The 15,000-nt window shown below is 44.2% G+C and overlaps 2 protein-coding genes across 3 annotated transcripts in view; one reads left to right on the top strand and one right to left on the bottom strand.

The window, feature by feature from the left end:
- LOC125294633 (tripartite motif-containing protein 16-like) overlaps window positions 1–15,000 on the top strand; it is a 587,664-nt gene that overhangs the window by 291,517 nt on the left and 281,147 nt on the right. The gene's annotated exons all lie outside the window — the stretch shown is intronic.
- LOC125294528 (citron Rho-interacting kinase) overlaps window positions 1–15,000 on the bottom strand; it is a gene marked incomplete at its 5' end in the record, with an annotated part of 59,116 nt that overhangs the window by 15,692 nt on the left and 28,424 nt on the right. The window contains 8 exon segments of the mRNA XM_048243361.1: window positions 2,566–2,589; window positions 3,556–3,723; window positions 5,412–5,613; window positions 6,619–6,726; window positions 7,348–7,488; window positions 8,201–8,305; window positions 10,029–10,164; window positions 13,160–13,353. Of these exon segments, the coding sequence (XP_048099318.1) occupies window positions 2,566–2,589; window positions 3,556–3,723; window positions 5,412–5,613; window positions 6,619–6,726; window positions 7,348–7,488; window positions 8,201–8,305; window positions 10,029–10,164; window positions 13,160–13,353 (1,078 nt within the window).

Below are 15,000 nucleotides of genomic sequence, written 5' to 3'. Positions count from 1 at the left end.
TTAGTCCATTCATCACAACCGCCGGAGATGAAGGAGTGCTGACTTTGTCACGTCTCTGAAGAACGTCTTGGGGCTGCTGTTGTTGTTGTTGTTGTTGTTGTTGTTTATTTTCCTTCCCCTCAAGCTGTGGGATTTCTTTTTTGCCTTTTTGTCATTTATGTATTTATTTATTTATTTATTTATGCATTTATTTATGCATTTCCTGTCCTTTTCTCCATGTTGGGAGCTTTAGCTAGCTGCTCCCATCTGTTGTAGGGTCCAGCAACCTCACCTGGCTTCTCCGATAGACTTAAGTACATTAATTAAATAAACATTTATTTGATTAACAATGTGTTTTTTGGCCACAGGCTTATTTGTTAGTGATTTTGTTTTTGACGGTATAGGCTTGGTTGTTGATTAGCCGCGGTGGGAATTCCCCTACCTATAGCACTAACAATGTAGCATATCTCCTGTGCATTTGAAAATGCTGTTCGCTGCCTCCAAAACATGATTTAGGACAAAAGAGAAACCTGACTTTGACTGACTAACACAAGACTTAATGAAACTTTAAGACCCTAACCTCAGTCTGATGAGTGGTCTTATAGAATATGCTCCCTCTAGTGGTCTCATTTAGAATATGTTCCCTCTTGTATAAGAGCTGACTCAGTCAGACTCAATCCAGACAAATCCTGATACTGCTTCAGATTGTGTTGCCATCCAGCTAATAACATCTTTGCCAAATCAGACTAGAACATAATTCATCCACATATGAGATAATAGACGTCTGCCAGGGTGCATGATGCCCAAGGGGCATAGTGGCAATGTTGCAATGTGTTGCAATGCAGGCATAGTGTCGGAATCTAACTCTGTCAGAGACTGTTATTTGTAACAATGGCAACAAGAGGCATTTTATATGTCTACTGAAATTTGTTCACAACCAAACACTACTTTGATGGCTAAAACAGCTTCTGTTACAGTATAACATTACAGAAAATTTGTTCATCAGTGATGAAAACAAAAACATTGACGAAAACATATTTATTTGAATATTTATATTTCTTTATGCTGAGAGGATACCCCTGTTTCACTAAACATGTAGACATTTATTCTAGGTTTTGAACCAATAAAATACTTTAAACTGCACACTTTATGATATTGTGACAGCAGGTATAATCTCATTGTTATGAGATTATACCTGCTTTTCTAGAAGCTAGAATATCAGATTATGTAGACAGTTATACCTGGTTTCAAACTGTGTCCATTTATATTGTATAATGCTGTCTGTCTATGTATGTTTATCGATAAGACAAGATATCAGAAGACAATTAAATAGTAATGCTGTGACCACCTAAGGAGTGAGATGGGGAGGGGTCAACAAAGCAAGAGCAGAAAGAGATAGAGAGAGGGAGAGAGATAGAGCGTGAGGAAGAGAGAGAGAGAGAGAGGTAGAGAGATAGAGTGAGCGAGGGAGAGAGACAGAGAGAGAGAGGGAGAGAGAGTGAGTGAGGGAGAAAGAGACAGAGAGAGAGAGAGAGACAGGGACAGGAGCAGGCTCATCATCATCATCTGAGGCGTTTCTGGTCCCGCAGCGGGAAGCAGAGGGAACAGCACATGCAATCTCCGACTCCCAGAGATGGGCTCGGCAGGAGGATTAACCAGGGGGAGAGAATTCACTAAAGAACTCAAAGAGGGGCCGCATGCTTCAGATTTACAAAGCCTTGCACTCAGAGAAAGGAGAGCATACTCACTGTGCACTCTACTCATGACGTGTTTTTGTTTATTTGTTTGTTTGTTTTTTGTTTTAAAGCTGCAGTTGGCAAGTCTGACAGATTGAGGGGACTTAGCCAAAATGTTCAATGTTTAACTCTCATTCCCCTCCCCCACTACCACCGAGCACCCTCTCATCGAGTTCATGGTCGTCAGTGCGCACCAGACTGCACCAGACTGTGATTGACAGTCAGATCTCACACAGCCCTGCTCTGATTGGACCAGAAGAACCGGGAGCAGTGGATTTTTGCAAAACAAATAACAGGCTCTAGGTGGAGATTTGTGATTCTGTCGGAGCATAGTGTCGGTTTCAGTGAATGTGATCAAAAAAATCTTGCCAACTGCAGCTTTAATAAATAAAAGAAATATCTGCTGGGGCAACATCCATTGCTCTGCAAGAGCAGTCATAGCCTTAAAGGTGCCCACAGTCACAGTCTTTGCTAGCGTTGCTAATTTAGGAGGAAGTGGAGCTGTCATACAAATAAGAATATCTTGACCGAGCTTCTCCATGTCCTTATGTGTCGTTTGGATTCTGGTGCAGAGCTTCTAAATCTGGCCCAGCCGCCATGGCTAGTCTGTGCTAGTGCTTTAGGGGAGTATTAGGGGAGAGCAAAAGGGGACAGGGACCCAGATAGGGACCGAGTCTAGAACATGTCTAGAACAGATCTAGAACTGGTCTAGAACAGCTCTGGGGCCAGCTCCGGGCCAGCATCTAGACCAGATCTAGTTCAGACACGGCTCCGATCTGGGAAGATAAAAAAAAAGATGAACACATGAAAAGAACGCTAGGCTACCTCAGCCCGTTACAACGGAACTTACTTTCGAAAGTCACCCTTCTTTTGTCTGTTGGGGTGTGAGAGAGTGGATGATTCATAGGCAGACCAGAGGAGGAGAGCAGAGAAGAGATCGGGGAGAGAGGGATCAGAGAGACCAGCAGTGAGAAGTAGAAGAGCTCAACACCAGGTTTCCCTTTTCAGTTTAACAGTCTGTGTTTCAGTAAGTGCAGGTAAGCGCAATACCTTTATCTGTACTGAGATGTATCAGTAGGGAAGTAGACACTGTGCGATTCAGTAACTGACCACACGTTTTAATTGGTCGTGCCTACTGTGCTCACAATGGACATTCACAGACTGCTCAAACTGCACGACAAACGACAACCGATTGGGCGGGAATTCAGCCCGACTCTCAGAGCCTGTTTCTCAGAGCCAGCTGAATTAGGGCTAAAATCGGATCGAAATCGCACAGTGTCTGTCCAGCTTACAGTAAGCATAATGGGATATGCTAGTAGTAGTAGTGGTAGTAGACCTACTGTGTTCCGCTGATAAAGGATCTATTGTGTTGAGTTGGTGAAGGATCTATTGTGTTGAGTTGGTGAAGGTTCTATTGTGTTGAGTTGGTGAAGGATCTATTGTGTTGAGTTAGTAGAGAATTGTGTTCCATGAGGAGTGTATTGTTTTGAGTTGGTGGAGAATCTCTTGTATTGAGTAAGTAGGGGATCTATTGTGTGGAGTTGGTTGTGGATCTATCGTGTGGAGTTGGTGAATGATATTGTGTTCAGTTAGGGATCTATTGTGTGGAGTTGGTTGTGGATATATTGTGTGGAGTTGGTGAATGATATTGTGTTCAGTTAGTTGAGGATCTATTGTGTTCAGTTGGTTGTGGATATATTGTGTGGAGTTGGTGAATGACATTCTTTTGAGCTATTAGAGGATCTAACTATTAGTTTGCATGAGTAGATTTGTATCGGATGTGCAGATTTGTGTAGGATGCGTAGGGATGAGCTCTGAGTCCACTCTCGGAGGGACTCACCTTCGTTGGTGCTCTCCTTGCGGCGTCCAGAGCTGGAGGGGCCCAGAGGTCCCGGGTTGGGCTGGTGCTCAGGGGACTTGTTGGACTTGGTGGACATCATGAGCTGCTGCCGGGCCAGCCCAGGGGTGGCAGGGGTGCCCCCGTGATCCAGCGCCTTAAACTGGAGAGCTGTGGGAGGGAGAGGCCAGAGACATAAGGTCATAGGTCATCCCAGGACAGGTGGTGAGAGAGAGAGAGAGAGAGAGACAGAGAGACAGAGAAAGAGAAACAGAGAGAGAGAAACACAGAGAGAGAGAGAGAGACATAAGGTCATCCCAGGAGGTGAGAGAGAGACACAGAGAGAGAGAGAGAGAGAGAGAAAAACAGACACAGAGAGAGAGAGAGAAACAGAGAGAGAGGGAGAAAGACATAAGGTCATCCCAGGTGGTGAGAGAGAGAGAGTTGAGCTGATTTGTAAAAGGAGCTAAACCTCTCTCTCTCTCTCTCTCTCTCTCTCTTAAAAACTAAATTAATTATGACACTGGATTACAACCCTTGATCTTGGACAAATAAATTGGATAAATTAAAATTTTTGTTACAGAAAATATATTATTCAAACACTTTGTAAGTACCCTTGAGAAATTGGCCTAAATGTTCTAGATGAAATGGGGTGTTTGCTAAGGGGAACACTCCATATGTCTATGGAGGTCTCACAGGCAGGCAACACCAGTCACGTAACTGAAGCAATTCTTTCCTGGAGCATCTGCTGCAGCTTCCCCTGCAATCAGTGGAACTGGCTACACCAGGCGTGGTAGCGGTGCGTACATTCGGGGGAAAAAATCAATTCTGAAAATTGAGCGTCAGTTCTGGCAGGCCAAGTAGTCAAGGCGCTGCTAACCGCTATGGGCATCAGCTGATCAGCTGTCAACTCCCTTCGCACTCCCCTCACTTCTAAATGGCTACATCCAAACAGGGCGCCTTATTTAAAGCTGCTTTAGTTATTCCTAACTGCTTGCTGCTCGCATTTATGCAACCCACCTCCTCCCCTGCTCCACCCTGTAGGTGTATAACATGGCATAGGCTTTATGTCATAGTTGCCTGCTCTGTTCATATGGGGGAATAGTTTAGCTCGCTCAGTGTTAAACTGTGTGAGCGCCCCCTATGCTGCTGCAGGTCCCCAGGCTCACTGCTCTTTCATGGTGCTCATGAAAGGTCTGGGGACCCTCTGAACAGAGCCATACCGCCAAATTTAATTTGTAATATATTCAATAAAATTTCCTAAAGAATTTTTATTGCCTGTGTTGTTCTTGACTTAATGGACCTGACAGAACTATTTTTACGTGGTGGGGTGGAGAGGGTTTGGGTTCTTCCAAATAAATACTCTGTATCACTAATAAGGTTAAGAAAGCCTCATTTATACTCATATATAGAATTTACCCAACTAAGTCTATATTGTAAAGAGATACAAATCAGATGATAGTGTGATACTTAATTTGTATTATGTATGTTGATGTACTAAGGTATATTCATAATAAAAATAATAATACATTTTGCTCTGAAAACGGAGCACTTCAGTAGCACACCCAGTGTAGCCAGTCTGTCTGTCTCTGTATAGCTGCATGTCCTGCACCTGAGTAAACGCATGAATTTTCATGTGGGTTGAGCCAGGAGCTCTTAAGATGTCTTCCCCTATGGAAATGTACTAATCTGCCATGACAGGGCCAAGCCATAATCAGGCCTGAGTTCAATCACAGAGATGCTTCCTGCTGAGCCTTAAAATCGCTCATTTGGCAGCAATTTAAGAAGCTGCTAGCTTTGCTGAAGGGCAGAGCAGGGTCTCTCTGTCTGCTGCATTAGGGCCCCCGATGGCTCCTCACCATCTCTCAGCTCCAGGCGGGTCTTCTGCAAGGCGTCCTCCAGGTCTGAGCAGCGGGATCGTTCCTTCTCCAGGGCGTTCTTCAGATCACTGTACTGCAGTGGCACGGGGGTCACAGCGGACGCATTGGGCCCCTGCCCCTGCCCCTGGGCGGCCAGTGCAGCCAGCAGGTCCTCTCTCCGGCGCCCACCAAAGATTCCCTGCTACATAGGCATGCATGGGTTAAGTCGCTGTGGAAACACTCAACATGTATTCTTAGAATGTTTCTCTTTCAGGGACTTTTTTTTGAGAGGTCCCATTATAGGGAAGCTCTCAAAAAATGTCTTATGACATTTAAAGCAACGCTATGTAAAAAAAATACATTTTTTTTATGGAATGCTATTATCTGGCAATTAAGTTGGCAATTAAATTAAATCAAACCTTTCACAGCATGACACTGCTGGGGACTATATAATCAAAATAAAGACACCAGTTACAAGCTGCCAATAGTGCCAATAATAATTTGGGCGGGGTTTGCATGGCTTCAGGTGCCTTTTAGGTAGCTAGCTCATTTTAAACCAAAACTCACATAGTGCTGCTTTAAAGAAAAATGGTACTTAGTTATTGTTTAGAGATGTATTTGAGTAAATTCCCAGTTTGTGTTCTATGGCGAGGCTCTAGAAGAACATTCTAGAGGCTTTGTCTAAGGCCATTCTAGAGAGAAAGTCTGCATGCCATTTAAGGATAGTCAATAGAGATTATATCAAGGTATTTACACAAAGCAAGACAAGGCAAGACATTAATGGGAATTTTCAAAGGCATTCTCTACACTCATAAGTAGATTACAGAGACATCAGTAATTAGATGCATTCCTTCAACAGGGATGTTAGATATTGTTAAAGAGATGATTTACCAGAGGACTATGTGATCTTTGTAAACATGGCTCAGACATCTTTACATGCAAGTCCTACACAAAGCAGAAAGCAACCTTTGATGAATGGTACAGTGTGGTCAGTATCTATATTAGATGAGGCAAATAAGTCATATTCCAAAGACATCTACCAGTTTCATTATATATCATATCATATAAATATCATATCATATCATATCTCTGCTTTGATAATGAACAGAAGGCATGGCTGCATGTGTTGCTCATTGATCAAAGGCACACAGTTAGGGAAATTGAAGTGTGTATTTAAAAGGTTGCCTTTATGTGTAATGTGTGTAACCTTTTTCTTCTTTGACGGGTGGTCCACCTTGGCCTGGAGGAAGTCAATGAGTTTGGTTTGCTGAGTGATGGTTCCCTCCATCTTCACCTTCTCCTGGGTGTACACAGCCTGCAGGGGGCGCCAGAGCAGCACTGTCAGCTCACAGTCACATGAAGGATTCATGCTGACGATCAGAGACTCAGGAGGGGTGAGAGAAGGGTAAAAGTTCGGCCAAGTTTTTGGCCGACTGTATTCATTAGTTCTTTGAGTTCTTTGAGTTTCCACAACTGCAGCAGTGAGATCTTCTCTACTTGAATATTCTAAGATGTTCAAGACGTTCTCTTCTAACCTGTTCTTTAGCTCAGTATTCTGTGCATGACTGCTCTTTACCTTGAGGTTCTGTCAGGTTCTAGCTGTGCTATAGTGAGGTGTGCTCTGCTTGAATGGTCTTTGCCTGAATGTTCTCTAGCTGTTGTCTAGACAGAACAAATGCTCTCTCTTACAATATTCTCTGTAGTAGGGCATTCTGTACCTGAATGTTGTCTGAATGTTCTCTAGCCAGAACCTCTCTTAGGACACACTCTCTTTCTAAACTTCTGTAACTGAATGTTCTGCAGCTGCTGTCTAGCCAGAACAGATGTTCTCTCTTAGGACACTCTCGAATCTTCTGTAATTGAATGTTCTTCAGGTGTTGCCTAGCCAGAACAGATGTTCTCTCTTAGAACGCACTCCCTCTCCAATCCTCGGTACCTGGATGTTCTCCAGCTGGTACTCCAGGTCTGTCCTTTCGGTCTTCAGCAGGTCAGTCTGGTCCAGAGCGTCCTGCAAACCTTGCGTCAGGCGGAATATGTGGTTCTTCTGCAGGTCCAGCTGCTGCTGCAGCTTCGCTTGCTATATGTGCATACACACACACACACACACACACACACACACACACACACACACACACACACATATGTGCATACACACACACACACACACACACACACGTGCACAAATAGAAACACACAAACATGAATTGACAGAGTAAGACAAAGACAAAGGAGAGAGAACTATATTAAGAGCATCTATATTAATTCTCCCTTAGTGTTACATAAGCCTCAGCACTGACAGTAAAGACAAGTGGAAGTTGGTGTGGAGAGTTACATAAGAAAGGTCTGAGTGCAGAAAGCAGAGCGGCTGGTGTCTACAGGGGAACAGAACTCAGACAGCATCTCCTGCTGGAACTCTTCACACTCAGATGGAACACTCACACAGAACGGAACACGGACAGAATCTGCTTCTGGAACTCTTCACATTCAGACAGAACACTCACACAGAATGGAACACGGACAGACTCTGCTTCTGAAACGCTTTTCACCCAGACAGAACACTCAGATGGAACATGGACAGAGTTTGCTTCCATGTTAGCTAACTCTAGCACCCTTTTTTAGAAAATTTAAGTGTTCTCATTCATTATTGAAATAAGCTTAAATTAAATGGTTGATTTGAAGAGTTCACATTTTTTAAAAATGGATGCTGTGAGAATGATTTGTCTCAAACAAAAATAGAAAATGAGAAAAATGAGTTAGACAGGTGTGGTGTATTTTGAAACAGGCTGCACCTCATCCATGAGCCTCTGCTTGACATCTCTCTCGGACTCCAGCTTCTGTTGCAGACTACGAGCATTCATCTCCAGCATGCCATGCTTCTTCTCCAGGTCACCTAGCTGTGTGTGTGTGTGTGTGTGTGTGTGTGTGTGTGTGTGTGTGTGTGTGTGTGTGTGTGTGTGTGTGTGTGTGTGTGTGTGTGGGGGAAAGATAATAAGGTTTCAGTCACTCAAGTCATTCTGAATCTGAAGCACACTAATTATGCACTCTGACAGAATACAGAGAGACAGGAACAGATAACTTCATAGAGACTTTATAACTTAGAGTGACACAGACACAGCATGAGTAACACACACACACAGTGACAATAGCATGAATGTGAGTGTGCATGGGTGTGTTAGTGTGTGTGTGTGTATAGTATAGTAAGTTTAGTATAAGTATATATACTCTTTTGATCCCCTGAGGGAAATTTGGTCTCTGCATTTATCCCAATCCATGAATTAGTGAAACACACTCAGCACACAGTGAACACACAGTGAAGTGAAGCACACACTAACCCCGGCGCAGTGAGCTGCCTGCAACAACAGCGGCGCTCGGGGAGCAGTGAGGGATAAGGTGACTTGCTCAAGGGCACTTCAGCCGTGCCTACTGGTCGGTGTTCGAACCGGCAACCCTCCGGAAGTCAGAAGCGCTAACCAGTAGGCCACCAGTAGGTGTTTCACTAATTCACGGATTGGGATAAATGCAGAGACCAAATTTCCCTCACAGGATCAAAAGAGTATATGTACCATACTATACTTATTGGCATAGCTGCCAATTTGGCGTCTTAGTAAATGGATATTGAGATTCATGGTTGTCAAATATTGGAGTTGTGGGAAGTGTACATAGCTTAAACTGTATGTTTAAACTGTATTTCGAGTTTAATGTCGGCATGTCGAGTTTAATCTCGTCATGGCAAAAATATATTTTTGCTTCCTATGTGGCCCTAATACTCCATCGTACAATTCACATCAAAGATCTAGATTTCTAGGCTATAGAATTCTAAAAGGAACCAGGAAAATAATTCACTCCTCAACAGGTTAATCAATAGATAATAACATGGACAGACGAATGAAGACATACAGACCGGCTGTTCAACAGACAGAGAGATCGAGAGATGGATGCCTAGATGCCTGGATAGGTGGATAAAGAAAGAAACAGAGAATGAATGAATAAATAAATGAATGAATAAATGATAATGTATGGATGGATGTAGCATGACGTCCTCATACTCAATTCCATTCAGAATGTGAGTCTGATACTGCTCCATTGGGGACATGATTATGAGGCGTGTTTCATCCGATACAGGGGGGGGGGGATGCCTCTGTACTCAATTGGATAGACCTAACCAATCAGAGCAATGAAATAGCTTGCCGTGAATCCTGTAGGCTAGGATGAATACCCAAACCATCCTTCTTCTCCACAAATGCCTTAATACTGTTTTCTGGTCTTTTTTTTTTTTTTAAAGTTATTGTGCTGTCAATACTTTGTACAACAGCTGTGATAGCGAAATTCAAATGTCTAACTTCTAGTGACAGGCTTTTTGCTGCAAACAAAATCAACCGAAGCACACTCAGGTCAGGTGACGTGATAGACGAGGCACCATTGCTCATCTGTCCATCATCGTATAAAGCCCGCCCAAACAATTTGATTGGTGCAGGTGGTTCAAACCGCTCTGGTTCGGCCATAGCTGCTTCTCAATGGAACAAGTCCAGACTGAGTCACAGTCAGACAGAGACAGACAGATAGAGGGATGGACACTTTGACAGACAGACAGACAGACAGACACACAGAGGGACGGACCGTGTCGGAGAGCCCCTCTGCTTTGAGCTTCTGGTCCTTGAGGGCCTGCTGCAGCACCAGGATCTCAGCTTTGTGCTCCTTGACCGCCAGGTCCACCGCCTGCCGAGACTCCGAACTGCGCTGGTCCGCTCGCAACCTGCACAGAGAAACACATGGACACACACACACATGCATGTACACACAAACACACTCACACATGCACACAAACACACACACGCACACACAGATAGACAGACAGACATACACACAGAAGAAGAGAGATGCACAAAATCAAAAAGGGACACACACTCAAAGGAGAGAGAATCAGAGATGGATACACACACACAATAATAAGGTTTCAGTCACTCAAGTCATTCTGAATCTGAAGCACACTAATTATGCACTCTGACAGAATACAGAGAGACAGGAACAGATAACTTCATAGAGACTTTATAACTTAGAGTGACACAGACACAGCATGAGTAACACACACACACAGTGACAATAGCATGAATGTGAGTGTGCATGGGTGTGTTAGTGTGTGTGTGTGTGGAGGGGGAAAGATAATAAGGTTTCAGTCACTCAAGTCATTCTGAATCTGAAGCACACTAATTATGCACTCTGACAGAATACAGAGAGACAGGAACAGATAACTTCATAGAGACTTTATAACTTAGAGTGACACAGACACAGCATGAGTAACACACACACACACACACACACACAGTGACAATAGCATGAATGTGAGTGTGCATGGGTGTGTTAGTGTGTGTGTGTGTGTGTGTGTGTGTATAGTATAGTAAGTTTAGTATAAGTATATATACTCTTTTGATCCCCTGAGGAAATTTGGTCTCTGCATTTATCCCAATCCATGAATTAGTGAAACACACTCAGCACACAGTGAACTGACGAATGAAGACATACAGACGCTGTTCAACAGACAGAGAGATCGAGAGATGGATGCCTGGATGGATGCCTAGATGCCTGTGGATAGGTGGATAAAAGAAAACAGAGAATGAATGAATAAATAAATGAATGAATAAATGATAATGTATGGATGGATGTAGCATGGCGTCCTCATACTCAATTCCATTCAGAATGTGAGTCTGATACTGCCCATTGGGACATGATTATGAGGCGTGTTTCATCCGATACAGGGGGGGGGGGGGATGCCTCTGTACTCAATTGATAGACTTTAACCAATCAGAGCAATGAAATAGCTTGCCGTGAATCCTGTAGGCTGGGATGAATACCCAAACCATCCTTCTTCTCCACAAATGCCTTAATACTGTTTTCTGGTCTTTTTTTTTTTTTTAAAGTTATTGTGCTGTCAATACTTTTGTACAACAGCTGTGATAGTGAAATTCAAATGTCTAACTTCTAGTGACAGGCTTTTTTGCTGCAAACAAAATCAACCGAAGCACACTCAGGTCAGGTGACGCGGATAGACGAGAGGGCACCATTGCTCATCTGTCCATCATCATTATAAAGCCCCGCCCAAACAATTTGATTGGTGCAGGTGGTTCAAACCGCTCTGGTTCGCCATAGCTGCTTCTCAATGGAACAAGTCCAGACTGAGTCACAGTCAGACAGAGACAGACAGATAGAGGGATGGACACTTTGACAGACAGACAGACAGACAGACACACAGAGGGACGGACTGTCGAGAGCCCCCTCTTCTTTGAGCTTGGTCCTTGAGGGCCTGCTACCAGCACCAGGATCTCAGCTTTGTGCTCCTTGACCGCCAGGTCCACCGCCTGCCGAGACTCCGAACCGCGCTGGTCCATAAACCTGCACACAGAGAGAGAAACACATGGACACACACACACATGCATGTACACACAAACACACCTACACATGCACACAAACACACACACGACACACAGATAGACAGACAGACATACACACAGAAGAAGAGAGATGCACAAAATCAAAAAGGGACACACACTCAAAGGAGAGAGAATCAGAGATGGATACACACACACATTCTGAAGGAGAGGGACACACAGGCAGGCTTTGCAAAGGAATAATGAACCTTATAATGTAATAATTACATGATAATGCAAAAACTGTAAACATTTTGACAGCTACAGTAAGTATATTGGAAAGTATTACATTATTATTACTCACAATAATGTAACACACATTACACAATAATGTCACACACACACACACACACACACACACACACACACACACACACACACACACACACACACACACACACACGCACGCACACACAGCATGAAGTCTATGAACTCTGAATCTCCTCTGCTTGCCACCAGCAGAGTGCCAGTAGTTTTCCATCCAGTGATATTCCTGCCTCGTCCTCTCACTCAGTCTTTTCCCTTTTGAGATGCTTTTGCAGCATCTTGCTCCTGCCATGCTGCTGTTGTCTCAAAATGAGCTCAGTACATACATTCCCTCATGAGCGCGTACTGCATGTGTGTGTGTGTGTGTGTGTGTGTGTGTGTGTGTGTGTGTGTGTGTGTAATCTTGGAGTGCGTGTGTGTGATGGGTGTCAATGTGTTTGTGTGTGCCATGTTATGCTACTGTAGTCTAAAAATGAGTTCAGTTCATACATTCCCTCATGAGTATACCATGTGTGTGTGTGTGTGTGTGTGTTACATTCCCTTATGAGCATACCATGTGTGTGTGTGTGTGTGTGTGTGTGTGACATGTTATACTGGTCTTGTCTTAGAATGAGCTCAATACATACATTCCCTCATCCAGCTCCCATTCACAGTTCTCTAGGGATTAGATTAGAAGTTTATGAATGTGTTAAGCCACTTCAAACAGAATGCACACACAGCCCCCTGACAAACACCATCTCAGATCGCAAAGAAGAAAATATACTATGTCCTGTATAATTGAAATTGAAATGTTTTCAGTGTGTGTGTATGTGTGTGTGTGTGTGTGTGTGTGTGTGTTTGTGTATGTGCGCGTTTGTGTTTGTATATCTATCTGTATCTTGAGGCATATGAGTGCATGTGTGTAGTATGTGTGTGTGTGTGTGTGTGTGTGTGTGTGTGTGTGTGTGTGTGTGTGTGTGTGTGTGTGTGTGTGTGTGTGCATGTGTGCGTGTTTGTGCATGTATGCATGTGTGTGTGTGTGTGTGTGTGTGTGTGTGTGTGTGTGTGTGCATGTTTGACCTGTTCTGTTTCTCGTTGTCCAGCTGTCTCTGCAGCTCCCTGGCTCTCCTCTCGGCCTGGTTCTTCTCCTCGTCCAGAGCGGACCTCCAGGCCTCCCACTGCCGCTCCTTCTCCAGGAACTCATCATTCAGCGTCTCCAGCTCCACCACCTGCTCCTCCAGCATGGTGCATGTCGTCTTCAGGGTCTCAATGTTCTACAGGGAGAACCAACATACGTTAGGGTCTCAATGTTCTACAGGGAGAACCAACACACGTTAGGGTCTCAATGTTGTACAGCCGGAATCAACACACATTAGGGTCTCAATGTTCTGCAGGCGAAACAAACATGATAGGGTCTCAATGTTCTACATGGGGAACCAACACACGTTAGGGTCTCAATGTTCTACATGGGGAACCAACACACATTAGGGTCTCAATGTTCTGCAGGCGAAACAAACATGATAGGGTCTCAATGTTCTACATGGGGAACCAACACACATTAGGTTCTCAATGTTCTACAGGTGGAACAAACACGTTAGGGTCTCAATGTTCTACTGGTGGAACCAACACACGTTAGGGTCTCAATGTTCTACTGGGGGAACCAACACATGTTAGGGTCTCAATGTTCTACAGGGGGAACCAACACACATTAGGGTCTCAATGTTCTACATGGAGAACAAACACACGTTAAGGTCTCAATGTTCTACATGGGGAACCAACACACATTAAGGGTCTCAATGTTCTGCAGGCGAAACAAACATGTTAGGGTCTCAGTGTTCTACATGGGGAACCAACTCACATTAGGGTCTCAATGTCAATGTTCTACAGGTGGAACCAACACATGTTAGGGTCTCAATGTTCTACAGGGGGAACCAACACACGTTAGGGTTACAGTGTTCTACATGGAGAACCAACACACATTAGGGTCTCAATGTTTTACAGGGGGAACCAACACACATTAGGGTCTCAATGTTCTACAGCCGGAACCAACACACGTTAGGGTCTTAATGATCTACAGGCGGAACCAACACATGTTAGGGTCTCAATGTTCTATATGGGCAGTGTGACGGAGTACTGTCACTACAGTTGAGTATGCGCTCTGACTGCCATACCAACGGGCCTGGCTCTTTGGCGTTGCGGTCAAGCTGCAGGTTTAGTGCCCCGGAGACCCGGGTTCAAGACTCTCTCCCTTCGCTACAGGGAACCAACACACGTCAGGCTCTGAATGTTCTACAGGGGGGACACAGAGAACCAACACACATCAAGTCCCAATGTTCTACAAGAGGAACCAACACAGATCAAGGTCTCAATATTCTACAGGGGATAGAAGAACCAATACAGGTCAGGAACTCCGTGATCTACTGCCGAAATTCTAGTCAGCAATAAAACTTAGCTATTAGTAAAAATTTTAAAATCTTATTGATGTTTCTAAGTAAAAATGAAAAAGAATACTATTCCAACATAGTTGCTATGGGACTAGTAATAAACTTTTCTTGGCTGAATTAGTAACAGTATGGTGTGTTGAGGCTAGTTTAGTGTAGCTCCAAGTGTGTGTGTGGCTGTGAGGTATGTGTGTGTGTGTCTGACTGGTGTGCTGTATGTCCCTTGAGGTCTGTGTCTGTGCCTGTTAGCTGTGTGTGTGTGTGTGACGGGGGTGTTGTGTGTGGCTTCATGGTGTGTGTGTGGCTTTATGGTGTGTGTGTGTGTGTGTGTCTGACCGGTGTGCTGTATGTTATTCTGACTGGAGTGCTGATGCTGTGGAGCCAGTCACCATGCGCTCACACATCCCCCTCCTCAGGACTGAGACCAGCGATGGAGGAGGAGAGGAGGAGAGGAGGAGGAGAGGACAGGAGGAGAGGAGA

This window comes from Alosa alosa, chromosome 5, assembly GCF_017589495.1.
Source record: "Alosa alosa isolate M-15738 ecotype Scorff River chromosome 5, AALO_Geno_1.1, whole genome shotgun sequence".
Classification (NCBI taxonomy): Eukaryota; Metazoa; Chordata; class Actinopteri; order Clupeiformes; family Clupeidae; genus Alosa; species Alosa alosa.
This window is presented reverse-complemented; position numbering and strand designations above follow the sequence as displayed.